Source organism: Oryctolagus cuniculus, chromosome 3 (assembly GCF_051225735.1).
Source record: "Oryctolagus cuniculus isolate XC-2025 breed Fujian yellow rabbit chromosome 3, ASM5122573v1, whole genome shotgun sequence".
NCBI lineage: Eukaryota > Metazoa > Chordata > Mammalia > Lagomorpha > Leporidae > Oryctolagus > Oryctolagus cuniculus.
This window is the reverse complement of record NC_142869.1, coordinates 129,203,810-129,227,007: the sequence shown is the minus strand read 5'-3', so window position 1 is coordinate 129,227,007 and position 23,198 is coordinate 129,203,810. Positions and strand designations below refer to the sequence as shown.

At 36.5% G+C, this 23,198-nt stretch overlaps 1 protein-coding gene and 1 long non-coding RNA gene across 12 annotated transcripts in view; one reads left to right on the top strand and one right to left on the bottom strand.

Annotated features, from left to right (window-relative positions):
- The window catches only part of LOC149127508 (uncharacterized), a 127,368-nt gene extending 113,322 nt beyond the window's left edge, over positions 1 to 14,046 (top strand). For both annotated transcript variants that reach the window (XR_016231685.1, XR_016231684.1), the window contains 2 exons: positions 10,448 to 10,517; positions 12,698 to 14,046. This is a non-coding gene — a long non-coding RNA (uncharacterized LOC149127508). The remainder of the gene's footprint in view (positions 1 to 10,447; positions 10,518 to 12,697) is intronic.
- Positions 1 to 23,198, bottom strand: part of PCLO (piccolo presynaptic cytomatrix protein) — a 524,563-nt gene that overhangs the window by 193,185 nt on the left and 308,180 nt on the right. For all 10 annotated transcript variants that reach the window (XM_051842636.3, XM_089329389.1, XM_051842635.3 and 7 more), the window contains 2 exons: positions 8,038 to 10,225; positions 1,942 to 2,078 (listed from right to left, as the gene is read on the bottom strand). In XM_051842636.3, the coding sequence (XP_051698596.2) occupies positions 1,942 to 2,078; positions 8,038 to 10,225 (2,325 nt within the window). The remainder of the gene's footprint in view (positions 1 to 1,941; positions 2,079 to 8,037; positions 10,226 to 23,198) is intronic.

The following is a 23,198-nucleotide window of genomic DNA, read 5'->3' as shown; positions in this document are numbered from 1 at the left end:
TGGAGCAGCTGGGACACGAACTGGCATCCATATGGGATGCTGGCATTACAGGATACTGCTAGGCAAAACTTCCACTCATAAACTAATCTTTTAATTCCAATCTCCATAACAATTCTAAAGTACCCTTGTTTTTCTTAAGTAAATAAAAATTATGTATCTGTATACAGCAGTAACAGAAATTGGGAACAAAAATGTCATTATGCATGTCCATATTTCCCTTGTGTCTCATATAATTTAAGGAAATATTTTTGGGTAGATAATAGTACTTAAATGTAACCCCAAATAATACTCTTTGGATAAATTATATAAGTCCACTATGAGTATTAATGCAAATAGTAATGTTGAGTGATAAATGTAGGGAAGTTATTAATTTCTCTAACTCTCCAGTTGATATAGTCCATCTCATTATGATTTTGTTAATCATCATAGTTTACATGTTTATTGAAAATTTAGGTTTGTGAGAAATACTAAATTTCAGAAAAATAAGATGGGCAACAAGTCTGTCATTACAGAGAGAGTCTTAAAATACATTCAAGGAAGTTATTTTCAACTGAAAAATTTATTACTTTAGTAAATGCAGATTAAAATAGATAAATTTTAAATTTTTAAAATCAATTTTTTACTTCCCAACCATATCTTTTTTATAAAAGTTGGAAAGTAACTATGAAAGCAATTTTACAAACAAAACAAGCTAAAAATAATTCACGAGAGTTAGATATAATAACATGAAGTAGAAAGAAATGGAAACACATTGGTATATTTGCAGAGGTAAACACAACCATAATCAAAAAAAGGATCAGATATATAAAGTACTACAGAGAGAACATAAGTAGAGAAGATTCCCAAGAGTGCTGGCAAAGAAGATAGATATAGAAACACAAAAGAGTATAAAATTCTGAGAAAATGAAATTCTACTGAATTATTCAGAATTTGTCCACAAGAACTGACACTGCTTAGGAGGAAATAAAATCCAAGAGAACTGATAATTTTATTTTAAACAGTTCTTACACATGTAAATGTATTTCAATATAACAATCTTGGGATTAAATTATAGGAGGTTCGTGCAGAATGTAGGTTCTTGTTCAGAATGTAGTTATCTTTTATAAAAATGAATCACCATACAGGATTTAATGTAAGAGAAATAAATAATGTAAGTGAAATAAATCATTTATTTGGTGGATATTTTAATGATCATAATGAGTACACAGCCTGCAAATACCTGATCTGATAACACTACTGTTTCAGGGACACATGGTTTACAGTGAATTTCTTTCAACTTATCCAACCATTAATCTCGTGTTTCTGAAAACTGAACTCAAACATCACCTGATTTGCCCTAAAGTGGGAACATGGATTTTGTTGTCATATTTATCAAGTTGTAAAAATCACCTCTAAGTTTCAGTCTCTTCATTTCTAACAAGATATTATCTACTTTATGTGAGTTGTTCAGTGGATAAAATCCAAAAATTAATGCAAAAACTGACACTTTCATATAGTAGTAAGTATCAGTTCTTTTCTCCTCAAGTGAAACTTTACTTCTCTCCTAGCTGACTTGATTCGCTTACTCTTTTGATATTCTTGTAGCCCTGAGATATTGTTAGAAAAAAAGCACTGAAAATTACCCAAATCTATTTCACCCACTATTCTGTAAAGTCTTCAGGAATCCATGTATTCTCTTTGGACATTTCACAGACTTATTAATTATCTACTGTAGGAATGAATCACTTAAAATGCCTGGTAAGTACTACAGCTATGTGTCAAGGCCAATCCATCATGTGTGATAAAGTGGTATGTTAGTTCTTTGTTACTGAAAAAAAAATTATTCATGAATTTGGTTTACAAACACCCCATTTGTTTTCAGATACCTGAGACCATTAGAGAGTAGAGTTCAGTCTTTTCTTGTTGATAAATCTAAAAGGGACTGTTAAATATAGCACTTACTTGCTCTTGATGTTGACTGAGTGGTCTAGAGTGGACCAATCTTTCTGGCAGTTTTCGGTCCAGACCGTGTCCATTTTCCAAACGAGACTCCCTGGGTTTATCAAACCAATCTGTTTCCTCACGACGCAGGTGATAGGCTTTGGAGACCAAGGAAATATCATACATTGCAACCAAAGCTTGTACAGGTGACAGGGGGCAGTAGACGTTCTGCAGTTACAAACATGCACTAGGCTTGTTAGCCAGACATGCGTTTCAAATACAACTCTCAACAGGATCAGGAAAAGGCAGTTTTATTATTTTGTCAAAAACAAAAAAAAATTTTAAAAATTTTGTACCACAGGATAACCTAAAACAGCAATGCATACAGATCAAAGCAGATAAAACAAAGAAAACCAAATTTTAAATCGAGAGAAAAGGGGAATTTGGACAGTGAAGGAATAAATGAATAAGCGAACATTCCTGAAGAGTCATTTTATGTAATCTCAGTCCTTCAGTTCCATCTGCTCATCTTTACCTCCAGCTCACCACTAATCATCAAAAGGATTTATTGAGTTTGGAGATTTCTGTTGCTTTCCTACTCCTGCATTAACCAAGCAGTAATATGGAACTGCCAGAATTAACACAGAGTAATTTTTTGGAAATATGACATTCCCAAGTAAAGAAAAACATTTATTTCCAAGAGAAGACCAAGTGTTACTTACAGGAGGATGTGTGTTACGAGTATTTCAGGTCTAATATTAAAAGGATCAAAGTTTTATAATAAAAATGAGATGATTACTGAAAAGAACACTGATATTAGAATTAGACTTAGAGCTGATTGAATGCTTTTCACACTTATACTGTTATAAAATTTGACATCATAAAATACTTTTGTGAAATCGCAATATTTAAAGTATACAACTTCTAAAATTTTCATCTCATTCATTAGTATTTCTTAGCTCTGTTAAGTCTGTATTATGGTAGCTGAAAATCCTTTTATCTAATCTAATGCATATATAACCTAATATATAGAATCTGGTTTACTATAAATTGTTCTATTCTTTTAAAAGGGTCCCTAATTAATAGTTGTTAGAAATACACTGCTATTTCCTAACTGGCAGATGGAGCAACCCTCCTCATGAGCTTGTCCTGAAAGTTCTGTTGATGATACTGTCAACCTACATCTTCTTGAAACGTTAGCTTCTACACTATTGAGTTCTTCTCTCTGTCTCATTATAGCTTTATTTTTTTCTGTCCCTAACTACTTTCTCTCCCAAAATTTACTTGCAAGGCAACTTCCATTGTTTCATTGCCAGCAGAGCTGGCAAACCCTCGGGGCATACACCTCTACTCACCTCTACACCACCTGTGATCTTGGTCAACGCTGCTCATCTATCAGAGCACTGTCCTCTAATAAACACGGAATGAGAGATGATGTCTCATGGTCTAGCCAGTCTTAGTTTTGAGGAAATAACAATAGCACATACCTGGTCTGTGGTTGCATAGGTACTTGACTGATTCACCTATCAGATTCTAAGATGCTTGAAGTCAAGCATCGCCCAACACTAAAAACAATGCCTTGAAATGTGGTATAACATTCAACAAGTACTTGTGGAATGAAAAAATATAGAATAACTAAGTATCCTAACTACTTTTAAGTAAAAGATCTGCCTCTTGAACCTCATTAAAGGGTACACAATGTTTTTAAGAATCTACTCAATAATTATTATGGTTTTCATAGCCTTAATTTAAAGCCAAGTGACTAAACCTACAAATATTACTTTAATATACATTGGATAAATAAATACAAAGAAAATCCATTACTTAACTACATCTTTGAAAACTTCTTTGATTTTCTCCACTCATCCTAACATTATTTTATTTTATTGCTTATGTACTATATTTATATATTACAAGAAAATAATCTTCTATACTGTTTTAATAAATATGCTGAATAATGCAGTATGTGATTTCATATAAATACATAATTTTCCTAATTGTATTTGAAATACAATTCTTTAAAACATGTTTTCTTTGACCATGTCTGTACAAATAAGGCAAAACTGTAACCTGATACAAATTTTGTCAGTTTGTTTCCAAATCTAATTACATACTTTGATTTTCTGTTATTTCATATAACAATCCTACATTTAAACTAATGGGGATATCTACTACCCTTAGCATAGGAATTTAGAATCAACAAAAAAAAAACAGACTAAATGAGTCTATTTTTGTATTAGACTCTGTGTCATATAAAGCCAGTTGTACAGTAAATGTTAAATTTTTAGAACTGCAATTAAAATGGCAAAATGGCACTTTAAAATTTAATTCTATAACAATAACATTTTCCTAATTAAATAAGTTACTTGTTATTGACATAACCTTTTAAGCTTGGTAATATTTTCTTGAATCTTAAATGTAAAATACAAATGAGCTATTGCTGGGTCTCAGATTGCACACAGCGCAAATGTTACATGCATAGTGTAAACCTCAGCATCAAATACTGGTAAGACTTGTTTTATAAAACGTTATATGTTTTGCTGGCGCTGCGGCTCAATAGGCTAATCCTCCGCCTAGCGGCGCCGGCACACCGGGTTCTAGTCCCGGTCAGAGCACCGGATTCTGTCCCGGTTGCTCCTCTTCCAGGCCAGCTCTCTGCTATGGACCACCGGGAGTGCAATGGAGGATGGCCCAGGTCCTTGGGCCCTGCACCCTCATGGGAGACCAGGGAAAGCACCTGGCTCCTGGCTTCAGATCAGCGCGATGTGCCAGTCGCAGCGTGCCGGCCACGGCGGCCATTGGAGGGTGAACCAACAGCAATAGAAGACCTTTCTCTCTCTCTCTCTCTCTCTCTCTCTCACTATCCACTCTGCCTGTCAAAAAAAAAAAAAAAACTTTATATGTTGATACTTTGTGAGGCAGAGGGACATATGATGAAGTACATTATGAAAGAATGTTTTCAATAAAAGACTTGTGGCAGTAGAAATAAATGCCATATGACTGTTTGTAGTTTAGCCTCAAGCTGACAACCATAAATATTAGATAACAAATAACATCTATCTAGATTTTATCTTAAGTGAGAGATTTCAAAATTAACTAGTACCCTACAGACACAATTGAAAAAAAATCTTCCAATCAATAATCTAGAGTTTACCTGAATTTACAGGATGTATACAACAAAAAATTTTAAGAGTTAAATTTGTTTCATCTGCATAATAGTATATTACCTACTATATGTTATATTGTTAAGTTATGTTAGCATTCAAACACAAATATAAGATATATTTGCTAAAAATTCATTTTAAATATCCCTAACATTCTGAGTTCATAAATTTCAGCAGTTGTGTAACTGGGAAGACACAGTTTCTACTTTTTACATTGAATACCCAAGGAATTCAATATTTTGAAAGAAAAGTAGATCATTATTTACTATGATAAAAATTAGTATGTTTATGTGATATAAAGGCACAGAAAATATATAACATTTTACATACATCTTTTAAGGAAAGTCATCACAATTCACATACATAATATTACATCTATAATTTGTTATAGTGTCCTTTGTCTAATCTTATATCAACATAATATAAATGAGAAATAAAATAGCCAGGTACTTTTAAATGGTTGTATATAAATAAGCGCCACACACTGGGATATCCAGAAAGATCTCCACATTTGGCAACACGATGACAAAATATCTTTGCTGAATAAATCAATTCATTAATCTCTCATCATGATTAGTTATGCCATAGACTCTCTAGATTTTTTGTCTTATTGTGTCATTTTACAGATATGAATACTGAAGAGTTTTCTTGTTCTTCTGCAACATTTTTTCTGTATAAAATGGTTTAAAATGTGGATTATCAAAAACAAACATTAAAGACTATCTCCATATCACAATTCTTGCTTAACTGTGTAGATTCATTCAAACAATTGGCTAAAGAAAAAAATCCACAAATTGAGTGTTTTATTTAATTAAATAACTGTCACTAAAAACTGTCAATCCAACAGCTGGTCTAGAGGAAAACGAATCAGAGAGTGATAAGCTTGTTGGAACGTCATAAAGAAAGAAGTTTGTCTTCCTTCAAGACCCTGTGATTATTTTAGTTCTATAAAATATTTAGGTTTATGGCCGGCACCGCGGCTCACTAGGCTAATCCTCCACCTTGCGGCACCAGCACACCGGGTTCTAGTCCCAGTTGCCCCTCTTCCAGGCCAGCTCTCTGTTGTGGCCAGGGAGTGCAGTGGAGGATGGCCCAGGTCCTTAGGCCCTGCACCCGCATGGGAGACCAGGGGAAGCACCTGGCTCCTGGCTTCAGATTAGCGTGGTGTGCCAGCCACAGCGTGCCGGCCGTGGCGGCCATTGGAGGGTGAACCAACGGCAAAAGGAAGACCTTTCTCTCTGTCTCTCTCTCTCACTGTCCACTCTGCCTGTCAAAAAAATAAATAAATAAATAAAAATTTAGGTTTACATTTCAAGAATCATAACTGTGTTAGGATCCAAAAGTAGAAAGGAAATCCTTTTCATTTAAACACACTTTTGACAAGTTCTCAAGAATGTTCATGTTAGCTTACTCCTTGGGAGCCTCAAAAGGCATAAATAATAATGATTTTATTTCATTAGAAATATTTTATTTCCAGAATTCCAATCACACCTACTTTCAAATGTAAGCCACAGAGGGAATTTTTAAAAGGATCCAAGAGTCAGGAGTCCCTTTGGCATGGGCAGGACACTTCACAACCCTGTACCAACCACTTCTCCCTTATCTTCAAAATTAGACCTGACCAGATAATTTTCTAGAATTTTATGGTTCCACATGATTTAACAAAGCAGTCTCCCTTAAGCCATTTTTAATTAAGCATGTGCTTGTTGTAAAGTACTTGTTCAATATGAAAAATTAGCAAAACAACCTAGGGCAAAAACACAGGATGGTACAAGGTAAAGTCAAAGAAAAGGGTAAATAGGTACACCAGTAAGGCATGGACTTCAAATGGCTAAAATCACAAAAGCAGCTCAGAAATTTTCAATTTTAAATCTAAAAAATTCTTTGTATGTACTCAGAAAATTATCTATACTCAATCTTATTTAGTACTACATTTTCTTTTTTTTTTTTTTTTTTTTTGACAGGCAGAGTGGATAGTGAGAGAGAGAGACAGAGAGAGAAAGGTCTTCCTTTGCCGTTGGTTCACCCTCCAATGGCCGCCGCGGCCGGCGCGCTGCGGCCGGCGCACCGCGCTGATCCAATGGCAGGAGCCAGGAGCCAGGTGCTTTTCCTGGTCTCCCATGGGGTGCAGGGCCCAAGCACCTGGGCCATCCTCCACTGCACTCCCTGGCCACAGCAGAGGGCTGGCCTGGAAGAGGGGCAACCGGGACAGAATCCGGCGCCCCGACCGGGACTAGAACCCGGTGTGCCGGCGCCGCTAGGCGGAGGATTAGCCTAGTGAGCCGCGGCACCAGCTAGTACTACATTTTCTAGCATAAAATGCAAAATGAACAAATTTTTCAATATTCATGAAAGAAAAATAAAAATATTTTATTTAATGAGATTATAAAATTATAATTAAACTAATATGTGTTTCTATCTAAAAGTTCTCACAAGTCCTTCAAATTAATAAACAATTACCTCATGAAAGTAACATAAATAATTCTGTCTTTACAAAGTCTAGCATAATAATATTTAATGGCTGTCAATATTTTAGTACTTTATAATTTTAATAATGTCACAAAGTGAAATAAAATGATCATTAAATTCAAAACATTTAAATAATGAAAGATACATACAATGAAAAATTTTACAACTACAGATTTAAAGGATGAGGATATTTTATTGATAGAATTATTTGATAATGGTTTTAGAAAAGCAGACACGAAACAAATCAACCAAACAATCAGGAAACAGAACAATAAAAGAAGAAATTAAAAATGAATAAAGAAAAGCATGCTACAAAATCTATACAGAAGATTAAATTTCCATTTACACAAAATCAAATTGAAGTAAACATGCAAAAGACGCACCAAGAAAGGTAGACTACATCTTTCAAGAAGGAAAATTAAACATGCAGAAAAATAAGAGTTTGAGTTTTGAGAGTAACAGCGAGCTGTGAGGCCCAATTTACCTTCACTATCTGACATGGCATGTTGGAAGTCGTCCATGATGAATGCTATGTCGCGGTCATAGCCACGAGTCCTTGATTCTTCTCTCATATGTTGCTGAACTTCAGGCAATGAATGACTTGACCCAAACTGATCCCTGGTATCTGCTGATATTGGCGGCAAGGGTCCAGCTGCAGCCCTTGCCATTCCCATTGGTTGGCCAACAGGACTGAGTGGACTTTCTTCTTCAGAATTCTGGGCCACAATTGGTATTCTTCCTCTACTCTGGCTAATTGGCAAACTAGTAGGCTTAGTTCTTGAAGATGGTGAGGCATGAGTGAAGGAAACATCTAGAGCTTCAGCCTCTTGAGCTTTCAGTCTTAGTGAGGAGCTGGAAGAGTCTCTTTTAATTGACAAATCAAGCCCATAAACAGAAGAAGGTCTGGAGGAAGGTCTGGACCTGCTGCCACTACTGTAAGGCTTATCTGCTTCATCCTGCAGAGCTGACCGTATAGTATTCCCTAATGTGCCCAGTCCTGTGCCAAGAGATGATCCCATAAATTTTTGCTGGTCTGTAATATTTTTTCTAAGGCCAAAAGTGATATCATCTTGAAGAAGTCTTGCCCTTGAAGAAATCCCACCAATAGATGAAGTACTTGAAGTCATATAGCTTGAATAATCAGGTTCTAGGTCTCTACTTTCTTGAATAGGTGAAAATTTTGACATTTTGGGGTCAATTAGTGATTTCTTATGCTTTGACTGCTTTTGATACAGTATGGCTGCTGGTAGCTGTTTTGCTGCTTGTTTTTCAAGTGTGAGTCTACTGATGCTATATTTTTCAGATTTTGGAAAATGTCTATAGCTAGTATCTGCATGATAATAATGTGAGAGACCAGCAAGGTGATCTAAACTCTCCGTCCCTCTACGGAATTCTTGTTTAATCTGCTGTTTCAGAAGCTTCAACTCATAGGGATCCTCCATTGGGTCTTCCTCTGCTTTCACATAACTATGTAATCTGGAAGAAGTCTGTAAAGGTGCTAGGAAATCTGTCACTTCTTGAGATCTACGAGTCTCAGTGGTTCGGAGCAGACGGTCCGTTTTTGACAGATCCTTTTCATGAAGACTAAATGCAGTGCTTAATGCTGCTGTACCTTTGGGAATTTCTCCAATGTCATCAATTAAAACATAGTTACGTGAAGTATGATGGTCAATATCTGCATAGAAAGAATCTGCAGATATGCTGGATATAGGACTGCTTGCCATGCTACTTCTTTCCTCCAAACCTATTCTCAAGTCTAAAGTATTGTATTTACTACCAAGATGGGAAACAGCATATGTGTTATCAGTAGAAGCAGGTGCTATCATCAGAGGCTGGTTGCGAATCACTTCATAGTTTGAAGTTATCTTGGGCTCTAGATACAATGCAGTCTGCCGTGGCTTCTGCTGAATTACCATCATGTGTGACGGTAACTGGTAAGAAGGTTGTGGGGTTGGTGTAGGTTGCGCTTGAGGTGTGAAGGACATTGTTGCCACAGCTTGGAATGTTGGCTGAGTCTGATAAGGTGAAACCTGCTGAGTGTACAACGTTTGTTGCTGAAAATGGGATTGCTGGGTGTACGGGGTGGGTGCTTGGGTAGGAAGAGGAGGGGAAGAGTATTGGTATTGTGTGTAAGGACTTGTAGGAGGAACTAGCTGAGATTCTGTTTGGGTTTGTGGTGGTATAAACTGGGTGAATTCGGGTTGAGGAGCAGTTCTGGGTCGTTCAATACCATGCTGACTTTCTATTCGGGTTGGTCTGGCAGTGCTCACTTCACTGTCAGACATGTAATCACGATCCTCCGCTACGCCTTGCAGGTAGGCTCGCTCTCTCTTTTCTCTCTCCTTTAGTAATGCCTCTTTCCTCCTGTTAATTCCCATTTCCAAGTACCGCAGCTTGGCATCAATCTCCTTTTCTTCTTCATCAAGTTCCGCTTGTTTCTTTCTAAGCTTCGCAGATTCCCGTTCCACAAGATCAAGCTCTCTGTCTATGTCCTGGAGAATCTTGGCTCGAGCCATCGTATTGGTCCTACAGATCCTTCTCCTGGAAACGGTGCCCATTGTGCTGTACGTTGACTGAGCTCCTGTGGAAGCTTCCTCAGGAGGTGGATTTGGCAGAGTTCTCTTAACTTTTTTCTGAGTGCCAGATGGTGTCACGGTTTGAGAACCCTTTGTCTATAATAAAGGAAAAAAAATACAGTCCTTTGTTATCAAGTGAAAATAAAGGCAAAAAAATCTTCATAAATTGCATTCAAATAAAAATGATTTCACATGTTTCAGCTATCACAGCATAATTTTTCAAATTATGTATAATTCATGGTCCCAAATGCAATGAACTGAAAAATTCATTTTCAAGAATTTCATTTTCAACAATTGAAAAATATTTTTCTTCTCTAGGTGAATTTGTTATTTATTATTATAATCCCTGGAAGTTGTCGTCAAATCAAGCACTGAACTCATTGCTCATGTATGTATATGCATATGTGTTTTATATATTTATAACCTGATTATTATTTTTATTAGAAGCATAATGATACTTCCCAGCCTACCTTCCCTCCTCTTTCATTTATTAGTCTTTTAATTTTTACAATGAAATATTTTCAGCTTATTTTATAATCTTAACTCTCCACTAAGAATTCAATAAAAAGGAAAAAAAAACACAGAACAGGAGAGACAAGGGCTGTAAACAATAATCAGTTCTCAAAATGTCAATTTTGCTAATATAGGCTACATTTTGGGGGGCATAAATTTTACTAAGATTCTACGAAGAACTCTAGAACCTTAATTTCCATCTATCTCTTTTTTAATTTATTTGTTTGACAGATAGAGTTAGACAGTGAGAGAGAGAGACAGAGAGAAAGGTCTTCCTTCCGTTGGTTCACCCCTCAAATGGCCGCTAAGATTGGAGCTATGCCAATCCGAAGCCAGGAGCCAGGTGCTTCCTCCTGGTCTCCCATGCATGTGCAGGGGTCCAAGCACTTGGGCCATCCTCCACTGCCCTCCCGGGCCACAACAGAGAGCTGGACTGGAAGAGGAGCAACCAGGACTAGAACCTGGCGCCCATATGGGATGCCAGTGCCGCAGGCAGAGGATTAACCAAGTGAGCCACGGTGCCAGCCCCTCCATCTTAATAGACACACAATTTAACTGGATCTACTCCTAGTGTATCTATGCTAACGATCTAAAATTGAAGGTACGTTTGTTGAAGATGTTAGTTTAGCATGCTATATGCTATATGGTATTTATCTTTCCCTTCACACTTTTACTCCTTAGAGAGACTGTCATTCCTATTCCAATGAACTATTTCAAAGTAAAATCCTCAAATTCTATTGGGCCTTCCTGTTGCATATTCTTTACAAGATGGGTTCTTTCTCTTATAATCCAAAGATATTAATTTCTCCTTTTCCCACCACTCAGCAAATGTTGAGGACAGAAAAAAAAACAATAAAAAATAAGTCTATGAATTTTGATCTAAAAATTAAATCTTATAAATTAGAGCACATTTGTCCAAGATGTCATGGTCTCAAAGTCTTTTTTTAAAATTTCTAACTTTGTTTCCTTCATAGTTTTTAATCTGCTTTCTGATATCATTTGTCTGCTCCTTTTACACGCCCTGTTTATTTAATAAATACTACAATGTAAAACTTCCTAAGGATTTCATGAGACTTGTGCATATTTCCCACATTTGAAATACTTGATAAATTGAATAAATGTCACCAGTCTGAGAAATTGGGTCCAGTGATTTTGAAATTGTAGTTTGTGCCTCCTGAGAGAAAAATCTCAAAGAACAGGGAGAACTGGAGCCTCTGTAGGCAGCAGTTTGGCAAATATTTATGTCCCTCTCATCCTAAATTGTTTTCACTTTATCCAGTACTCAATTAAGTCAGGGTCACTATGAAGATCAAGTGAGACAACAGTATAATACAATAGGCACCTATTTTTGAAAAACCCACATTCCATATTTTAAAAAATTTACTTGTAAAAAATAAACATAGATCATAGCAGTAATGAAAATTGAGATCTTACAATCATTTTCTTCATAATTTTTCAAAATTCTAATACAGCTATATCATAATTTAAAATACTTTTCCATAATAACCTTTGAATCTTCTGAATGTAACAGTGTTCAACAGGAGGCTAAAAGTTACCAGTTTTCCTTTGTATGTATGTGAGATGCCTTAGAATTTAAAAATGTACAATACTGTCCTATACTACATATATTGTGTTGGTGAAGTGGTTTGAACAAAGGTTGTTTATGTTATCCTGGAAGTATTATGGTACTGAATAATGGAGACATTACAGAGGAAGAATTTTCCTTTGCAGCAAAGGAGATGGATATGTTAAATATACTGAATTGATTTTTAAAAATAGTGTAGGTACTCAATAAATGGCTGCAAATATTTGTTTAGTGAAAGAATGAAGATATGAAATATTAAAATTAGATCTTGTGACTATTTTTAAATGCTCTGATTCAAATGGTGAATTTTTCAGAATTCACTGATTAGACCTGGAGTATACAATATGAAGAGCCACACAAAGACAATTATTAAAGTAAATGTAATCCTTGGTGGGGGTATAATTGATATATTGTTATTTGTTCACATTTTGTACATTTTATAATAATTTAACTTCATTTAACTTTTATAGCTTTCATCTGAGAGAACAGGCCTAGTGAAACAACTTTTCTATTTTTTTAAAAGAAGTCCCAGGTAAAAGAATATAATTTAAAAAAAGAATGTATTTGAAATTAAACATCAATGTTCTTGTCCACTCAGATATTTATTTCCGTTATATTATATTAATACTATATTAACAACTTTCATTTTGTGTCTGTTCTTTCCACTTGGATCAGCATTTAGTTTTGAATTAATCAGTGAATTTTCTCCCCTTTTTCTTTTTTCTAACTTTGTTTTTAATTGACACAGAACTATTTATTTATGGGATTCAGTGTATTGGGGATTTCTAATGATACTCCATGGTTGCAAATATTAAATGAACCATGACATGTGTTAATTAATATTTTTGAAGCCTTGGTATGAGTCACGGGAACACAAGACAGCAGGTGAGTAGAACTAACCTACCTGTCCTCCCAGTCTCCAGATACTGACATAACTTTTATCCCAGTTGAAAAAAAAGTCATAAAGTTGTAGACTTGCCACTGTCTCAGCCAACTCCCTCACAATGAGAGGCATTGGAACACAGTGATTGAAGGCTTATTCTTCAATCCTAGTTCTGCCTTTTAGGAGCTGTGAGAACTTCAGCCAGTTGTTTAAACTCCATGGACATCAATTCTTTTATATGCAAAAGAAGGTTAATATTTCTTCTTACAATATTGGTTTGTATAAGGAGTAGATGAATTAACTTAAGGCTCTAGATTAGTTCTTGGCCCATATATTTATATATTAATAACTGCTCTCCAACATTTTACTGAACAGGTACTTGAATGGAAGTTGCCCTACTCGACATTTTGGTCAAGTCCTCCTCCCAATTGATCAAAGTACAAAGTATTGGTTTTCAATAAGATTTTCTGATAGAAAATTCCATATAACAACACAGTTGATTTCATTCTGAAAATCATGATCTTTAACTTCTGTTTTTTAAAAAATCAAAAGAATTATGCATCCAGAGAAAAAGAAGTACTGTTTTCAAACTTAAAAACTTTTCAACGAAGTGAAATGGACACTATGGGAAACGGTGACTTGATCAGCATAGCCCTGACTGTTAATGAACAACTTAATACATTATCCCTCTTAGTAGTTTTTTTGTCTGTTCTACTTAATATGACTGGTTTAATTCTGTAATTATCACACAGTTATTCTTAAGTGTTGAAAATTAACTGAAATGTGATCCCTGTTAAACATAAGAGTGGGAATAAGAGAGGGAAGAGATGTATAATTTGGGACATGCTCAAGCTGACTTGCCCCAAATGGTAGAGTTAGAAACATACCAGGGGATTCCAATTCAATCCCATCAAGGTGGCATGTACCAATGCCATCTCACTAGTCCAAGTGATCAATTTCAGTTCACAATTGATCACAATGAAAGGACTAAGAGTCAAAGGGAGCACATAAACATGTCTAGTACCTGCTAACACTAACTGATAGAATAAATAAAGGGGAGAGTGATCCAACATGGGAAGTGAGATACTCAGCAGACTCATAGAATGGCAGATGTCCTAAATAGCACTCTGGCCTCAGAATCAGCCCTAAAGGCATTCGGATCTGGCTGAAAAGCCCATGAGAGTATTTCAGGCATGGAAAGCCAAGACACTCTGGCAAAAGATCTCTGTGAGTGAGATCCCAGTGGAAAGAACAGGTCTTCAAAGAAGGAGGTACCTTTCTCTGAAGGGAGGAGAGAACCTCCACTTTGACTATGACCTTGTCTAAACAAGATAAGAGTCGGAGAACTCAGAGGGCTTCCATAGCCTTGGAAACTCATGACTGGAGCATAGGGAGATTACTGATGCCATAGACAGGAGTGTCAATTGGTAAAGTCAACAACAGGAGTCACTGTGCACTTACTCCTCATGTAGGATCTCTATCCTTAATGTGCTGTGCATTGAGATTTAATGCTATAACGAGTACTCAAACAATATATTTCACTTTGTGTTTCTATGGGGGTGCAAACTGTTGAAATCTTTACTTAATGCATACTAAACTGATCCTCTGTAAAAAAAAAAAAAAAAAAAAAAGAAATTATCAATTCCCAACTTGACTCTCACTGGGATTAAACATGACAATAGGTCTGATCTGATTTCATCATCATTTAAAAAAAATCATCTATTATTTTTCACTTTATGTTTCTGTGTGGGAGCAAACTGTTGAAATCCTTACTTAATGTATACTAAGCTGATCTTCTGTATATTAAGATAATCGAAAATGAATCTTGATGTGAATGGAAGGGGAGAGGGAGTGGGAAATGGAGGGTTGTGGGTGGGAGGGACGGTATGGGGGGGAAGCCATTGTAATCCATAAATCGTACTTTGGAAATTTATATTCATTAAATAAAAGTTAAAAAAAAAAACAACTTTTCAACGAAACTAGTTGTCCAATGTCAGGCCTCTAACATTATCTAAGGAACACCTATCTCACACTATCTGAAAAGTGTTCTGCAAGTGTATTGTTGTCAGTGAAAAGACAGTCTAATCTCTCCTAAATTACAACAGATGCTTTCCTATAAAACAATGAGCTCTACATAATACATCATCAATGAAATGGGATGAGTCAGGGAAACATATAAAGTTCATGAGCTGGAAGCCACACCTTCCCTACTCTGTATGATCATATCCACCCACCTGTCAATCCAATGACCCCTTCCCCAGGAAGTACTTCCCCTTAACCAGGACCTGGAGGCTGTACCATGTTAATAGTTCCATTTATAAACTCATAAGAAATCAGGTAAAGTTGAAGCTCTCTCTCCTCATGGACCCAGAGGGAGCAGGTAATGAATATCTCTCTCTTTACCTTTCCTGGCCCACTCTCCCTAAATGAAATCCACATGTGCGTGTGGGCACTCTATAAATAAATGTTATCAGGTTGCATGTCCTGTTTGTGCCTGTACTTAGGAATGCTTCTTTAAGTAAAAGACAAGAGTCTGGAATAGAAATTTAGGCCCAATCTAGCCCACAAAAATCCCTATCAAGACAACTCAAGTCTTTTTGCTTTAGTGAAAGCCTTGCCATTACAGTTCAAAATAAACTATATTTTCAAATGTAAATTGGCCATGAAGAATAATGGAAATTATTTTGATTAAAAAAAAAAAAAAAAAAAAAAAAACAGGGGCTGGCACTGAGGCGCAGCAGGTTAAAGCCCCAGCCTGATGTACCGGTTCGAGTCCTGGCTGCACTTACTTCAGATCTACCTCTCTGCTAATGCCCCTGGGAAGGCAGCAGAGAAATGGCCCAAGTCCTTGGGACCCTGCACCCACGTTGGGGGCTGGGAAGAAGCTCCTAGTTCCTGGCTTCAAATGAGCTCAGCTCTGGCCATTGCGGCCATCCGGGGAGTGAACCAATGGATAGAGCACCCCTCTCTCTGTGTCTCTGTCTCCACCTCTTTCTGTAACTCTGTCTTTCAAATAAATAAAATAAACCTAAAAAAAAAAAAAAAAGCAAAAACCAGTCAAGTGATGTGTAGGCAATAGAATTCCTTAGAAGTAAACCTTGAAAAACGGTTCTACTTAGCAAATCAAAACATCATCACTCTAGTCCATTCATTCACTTAAGCTTCTCTTCAGCAAAGTAAAATATTGCCGGCTACCATATGCTGGGGGCACTGGCACAAAATGATTATTATTTACTGATATTATCAACTAGTATCTCTCAATATAAAAGGCAAGTTAAAAATTCAGTGAAGACTCTCAGAAATTTAAGAAGCTATTTTTCCTTCAATACAAATGACAACCACTTAATGTATTCTGACAACTGGCTGATTCTTACAGTATTTCAGACACCCAGATCCTTGGCTTAGGAAAAGGTTCACATTATGAGAATATGGGGTTAGCCAGGGTGAGCACTAAAGGAGATAATGCCTAACAAAGATGCAACAGAGAGGAGGAGGTCTAATGAAAATATTAGTTGAACCACTTTTTTCCCTAGGATTCATTTTCCATCATTATGCAGGTTCTTTAGATGTGACACCTAAGAGCATATATTAAATACAATGAATAGTAATTGTTTATGTATTAATCTCCAAACAAAAGAGGTAATAAAAGCTACCCTGCATATAAGATCAATATATAACTACTTATCATGTACATTTCAAAAACTCAGTTCTTTAAACTACAACAACATTGAAAGTAGTAGTATTTATATTGCTGGTGGTGATAAAAACATCAAAATAAAAATATAGGTCATATCAGGGAAGCTCTCTGGGGATAAAAACAGAGCATAGGCCAAAAGCCTTACAGAGATTCAGAAGGTAACAGGGTAAGGCAGCTTACCATGGGATTAGTGAAAACAGAAGCACATACATTGAGCTGAATGTTTAAGTCCCATCTGTTAAAGTCAGTTCCAGAAACCTGCAGTCATGAAGAAATGGGAGGTCCAATGCTGTGACATCTTTTGTTTTGTTCAAGACAAGTAGGAAATCTGGATTGAACAATTTTGGTTTCTATTTTGAACGGCTTTAGGTTGTTGAGATCAAAGAAGCCAGGCTTTGGGATGCACTGGGAGTCTGAAATCTCTATTCCAAAGGAGCATTTTCTAGCATATGTAGGGTGCCCACTGAGAATCCATTAGAGGGTCAAACATGGCACTAACGACTAGTTGAGAGGCAATAGGTTTTCAACAGTGAAGGAGGATGACGGCAGGAGGATACAAGAGCCCTAAAGACAAACAGTCCTTTATTACATTTTATAGAGTTTTCATTCATTCTCTTTGATTAAATCCTTTTGGACTTATTTATTTACTTGAAAGGCAGAGAGAGAGAGAGAGAGAGAGAGAGAGAGAGATCTAACATCCACTGTTCACTTCCAAAATGGTTCCCCCAACAACCAGGGCTGGACCATGTTGAAGCCAGGAGCCACAAACTCCATCCTGGTATCCCACATGGGTGGCAGGGTCACAAGTACTTAGACCATCATCTGAGCCTTTTCAGGCCCATTTGCATGGAGCTGGACTGGAAGCAGAATGGCCAGAACTGGAACAAGCATTCCAATATGGGATGTCAGTGCTGCACGCAGAAGTTTAACCCTTTGTACTCCAATGGCAGACCCAGGTTAAATCATGAATATGAACTTTCATGCATTTTTCTCCACAGTCTACTGATTCCTTTATTATTATCCCTAAAATATGCATAGCTCTTGTATTCATTCACAAAGTTATTAAGTACCTCCTCTGTTCAAAGCAATTCGTAGGCACAAACAGAACCCAGATTACAGAATCATTAAAAAGTCTTAGATTTAAATTGAAGTATGTGCCTGTGAGGGGTAGAGGGAGGTGTGGTGGCTGCTGGTGGAGGCACTTTGTTTTATAGCTGATTAGTATCATTTAACATGAATTCAGAAATATAATAGACAACTGAATGATGTCTTCCCAACTTATAATTTAAAAAATTTTTGATTATCAAAGCCATAAAACATATTCTAACCCAGATATTTGATTCCAATGAAATCAACAGAATATAAAATGATGGAGTCAGAACTCTAAATAAGAAAATAAAAAGAGAACAATCAAATTTGCCTTGAAGGGTAATAAGCATTTTTACAATAAGCATTGTAAAAAGAAATTTTGTCATGATTAAAGGTAATCAAGCAACTGTAAGCCGCAATTGAAGGTGACAGGACTGTTGTCTAGAAAAAAACTTGTCATCCACTAAAGTGTTCTCTGTTTACCATCTTGCTAAAGGTTTTGGGTTTTTTCTTTTTTTTTCCCAGATAATGCTGGTGCTCTTAATCTGAAAATAGTATTATACTAAATGACCTAGATTTTTAAAATAAAAATAACTAAATATTTTAACACAGCTATGCAAACAATAGGCAAAAGGAAATGAAAAGAGAATCTTAATAAAATGGGAGTTAAAGGAGGACTGGAGTAACAGCTAATTAGATAACACAATACCAAGGACTTAATTGACATAAAAAAAGACCTTCAAGATACGCCGGCATCCCATTTGGGTTCCAGCTCGAATCCTGGCTGCTTTAATTCCAATCTAGATCCCTGCTAATGGCCTGGGAAAAAGTTGCAGAAGATGGTCCAAATGTCTGGGCCCCTGTCACCCACGTGGGATACCCAGATGAAGCTCCCAGCTTTTGGTTTCAACCTGACCCAGCCCAGGCCAATGCGGCCATCTGGTGAGAGAACCAGTAGATAGATTTCTCTCTCTTTGTTTATTTCTCCTCCCCTCTCTCAGTAATAATGACTATCAAATAAATAAATCTTTTTTTAAAAAGCAAAAAGACAAGTTTTACTGTCTAAATTATTTTTAAAAAATGTTTTTCTCATGGGAGCTCATTTATACCATATAATTTGCAGGGCAATTTGCTTCTTCTGCATTTCAGGAATATTAATAAAAATAATAATAGCTAAGGTATATGGATCACTATCCTAAAGAGTTTAAATGTGTATGTACATTATCTGTCAAAATAACCAAACTGTATCAGAGGATGAGAAATTTTTTCTTTTCAAAAAGTTGAGCAATGGGGCCGGCACTGTGGCGCAGTGGGTTAAAGCCCTGGCCTGAAGCACAGCATCCCATATGGGTGCCGGTTCTAGTCCCGGCTGCTCCACTTCTGATCCAGTTCTCTGCTATGGCCTGGAATAGCAGTAGAAGATGGTCCAAGTCCTTGGGCCCCTGCACCCACGTGGGAGACCCGGAGGAAGCTCCTGGCTCCTGGCTTCGGATTGGTGCAGCTCCGGCCATTGCAGCCATCTGGGGAGTAAACCAGCGGATGGAAGACCTTTCTCTCTCTGTCACTACCTTTCTCTGTAACTCTGTCTTTCAAATATATAAAATAAATCTTAAAAAAAAAAAAAGTTGAGCAAGTTAAAATTATGTAAGGGCTACTATTTAGAGGCAGAGATGCTAGACCAAAAGTATTTCCCTACTGATTTATATATTACATATTTAATATGGAAAAAGTCAGTTTAATAATTTATTTAAATAGTTGTTAAGCATCCTTCTAAAATGTACTGTTTTAGAGACTAAATGCATGAAGTCAAGAGGTTAGAGAAAGGATATATCTAGATCTTGCCCACAAAAAACTTACAAATTAGAAATATTTCTTAGAAAATTGCAAAATGAAGGAACTATTTCAGTATCAAATAGCTCTAGTGCAATATAAAAGATAAACTTGTAAACTCCTGTACTACTGTGGAGATACAGGAGTGCATTTAATATATATATATATAGTCATCAAATATATAATATATATAATTATATATATATCATCTCTGCTGTTTAAAATGAAAATAAATATTCATCATAATAATATTTTGGATTTTCAGGTTTGTTCTTTCAGCGAAACAAGAACTTTTGTATACAGGCCCCTTTTATATGATGGAGATATGGGTACATTTTAAAAAATATTTTATGTATTCATTTGAGAGGTAGAGCCATAGACAGAGAGAGGGAGAGACAGAGAAATAGGTCTTCCATTCGCTGGTTCATTCCCCTAAATGGCAGCAATTGCCAGAGCTGGGCCGATCTGAAGCCAGGAGCTTCTTCTGGGTCTCCCACATGGGCATAGAGGCCCAAGCATTTGGGCCATCTTCTACTGTTTTCCCATGCCATACCAGAAAGCTTGATAGGAAGAGGAGCAGCCAGGACACGAACCAGCACCCATATGGATGCAGGCACTGCAGGCGGAGGCTAAGTCTACTACGCCACAGCAGTGGCCCCACGTGGGTACATTTTTAAACAGTGTCAGTTCACAAGCATTTATTGATAAATATTTTGATACATACAAAGATCATGCATACGACAGGAAGTGAGCAAGAAGAGTATGTAGAGACTTTGAGCTTGGGGAAGGAAGAATGACAAGACAGAAAGCCTAGCAGTTAAAGAGTGGATGGAAGAGTCTTCTCTAAGTTAAGGGAACAGCAAAATGTAAATTTTCAGAAAAATATCAAGAACGGTCCGGTTTCATTTGGAGCTAGTGATGCATTAATACCACTGAGATGTAAATACACACAAAGAATGTTCTCCACAAACAGAGGAAAAATTGAAGGGCAAATGAAATAAATAAAAAATTACAAAACAAATCCTTGAACACTGTATCTACAATAAAATCTCAATTCACCCACTTTTCTTCTTCTACAGATTAAAAAAGCAACCTTGGTTGTTACCTACTGGTCACATTAACTCTATGTGCCATACCAGGGTGAACTATCAAACTGTAAATGTGCAATCGCTGACAATGATTTGCAAGGGAATACACTAAGTTGTAGTTTTATCAAAGAGGAAACTGTGAGAATGCAATTCAGTTTCCTGCAGTAACAACTTGGCAGCCCATGTAGATAACACAGCCGAAACAGATATAATCTAGCAGTGTGCATCAACAGAACATTTAATGTTTTCCTGTGATAGTTATCGACAGAGTTTAGGCCATCAGAACAGAAAGTGTTGAGGTATCTGTGTATAGACCAGGACTTTTAGTGGTCCAGCATCAACATCTGTAATGAATCAATGTTCCTTACAGTTGGCACTAATCACATCGGGACCAGGTGTTTCTGAGTTGTGGAGTGTGATCTGTGCATTATAGGAGGAGTTGTACCACTGACCTCTATCTACTAGATATTATCAGCTATTGTGCCAATCAAAAATGTTTTCATGAGTTGTCCAACATCTCCTGGAGGAGGCAGCTGGTGTGCAAATTTTTTTTATTTATTTGAATAACATAAACTAATATTTGAAAGCTACTCAACTAGTTTTATATTTCATATATTATGGAACGGGGAGAAAATAACCCAGGTGCCTTCAATTATGAGAATGAATCCACTCAGTGCATTAGATTAATCTTTTAAATCCTAACTCCATAAAAATCACGGGAAGTTTCCACAACTGCCATAACTATGAAAAAATCAGGGTGTCGGGAATTGCGAGTCTGATCAAAAAAATTTACCTACATGCTAGCACTTTGTTAAAATTTGCCTGCAATTCTTAAGTTTAAAAGAAGGATCAATGCTGAAAGTAAAATATATTAAAAGCTTAAGAAGAAAGGATACTATTTAGTTTGGGAAATTAAATACCAGAATAATTAAGAGATATCAGTTGGACAGCTAAGCCCAATTTTAAAACCAAGAAACTTCTGGCTTTTAAAGAGTAATTTAAGAAAGAATTAGAATACATAAAAAAATTTTGAAAGCCTGGGGAAAGTTAAAAAAATTTGAAAACATTTATAAAAACAAGAAACACAAGCTATTCACTGTATTCAGTGTAATACTGACATTATGTTAATGAGTAAGTAGGGTCTCCACTCTTTATGTAATAAAATATACAAATCTTGAGAACAGAAACTGATTTCAGGGTCTTTTGTCTTATCCTAATTAAAGTCTTTTCCACTCAGCAATTGCTTTTGCTCTGGAGACTTTTTTTTTTTTTTCCTTTTTAAATCTTAGTAAGGAGCGTGATACTTGAACATACTATCTGGCTCTCTGACTTTATTCTATTCTGTTTCTGGTCGTTTATTCTTCATAGGGTGTAAAGATCATCTAAAAAGAGTTTTGTCCCTTGAGCATGAGATGAAATATGTAGGGTTTTTGATCCCTCTGAACAAGATAGCTCGGAAAAATACAGAAATGTAAGTCAATCATTCCTTTAACTTTGGGTAGCTAAGGTTGAGGACAATGGGAAAGCTGCAAGGTGAGCATAAAGTTGATGGCAAGTAGAGCTTTACTTTCTGAAATATGGATTAAAATACTGATATATCTTAAGGGGGCCCTCTCTGGCCCCAACTGGTAGCAGTTTTCAGACATAGGACAAAAAACAAAAAAGGTTAAAATAGAAATACTCAGTAGTTTATCCTAGTACTGTATCATTAATACTGTGTTCCTCAAATAGACCCATTATTGAATATCATTCCTCTATCCTCCACTCCCACCCCCACAGAGCTAAGACCTATAACATGTTTATTATAAAGGAAATTCTCAATGATACTGCTTATGGAAAAATACTCTAAATACTGCTAAGACATTTTAAACCTATTAGTCACTACAATAGACACAGGAAATTGCCTACATACAACAGAGCCACTTCTTCACCTAGAAAACTGTGGGTGCTGGTACTGTGGCCCAGCAGGTTAAGCTGTAACCTGAGACACCAGCATCATATATGGGCACCAGTTCCAGCCCCAGCTCCTCCTGTTCTGATACAGCTCACTGTTAATGCACTGGGGAAAGCAATGGAAGATGGTCCAAGTGCTTGGGCCCTCTGCCACTCATACAGGAGACCTGGATGGAGTTACAGGTTCCTGGCTTCAGCCTGGTCCAGTCCCAGACATTGCAGCTATCTGGATTTCTTCACGGACGATTCCTTTCTCTCTCTCTCTCTCTCTCTCTCTCTCTCTCTCTCTCTCCAGCTCTGCTTTTCAAAGATTTATTTATCTACTTTTTTGAAAAACATTTAAGTTTAATAATTGTTTCCGTGAATAAGACACTAGATAAGCAGTATTATCATCAGTATGAGAATATCTTTAAATTACTGAAAAATTAGAG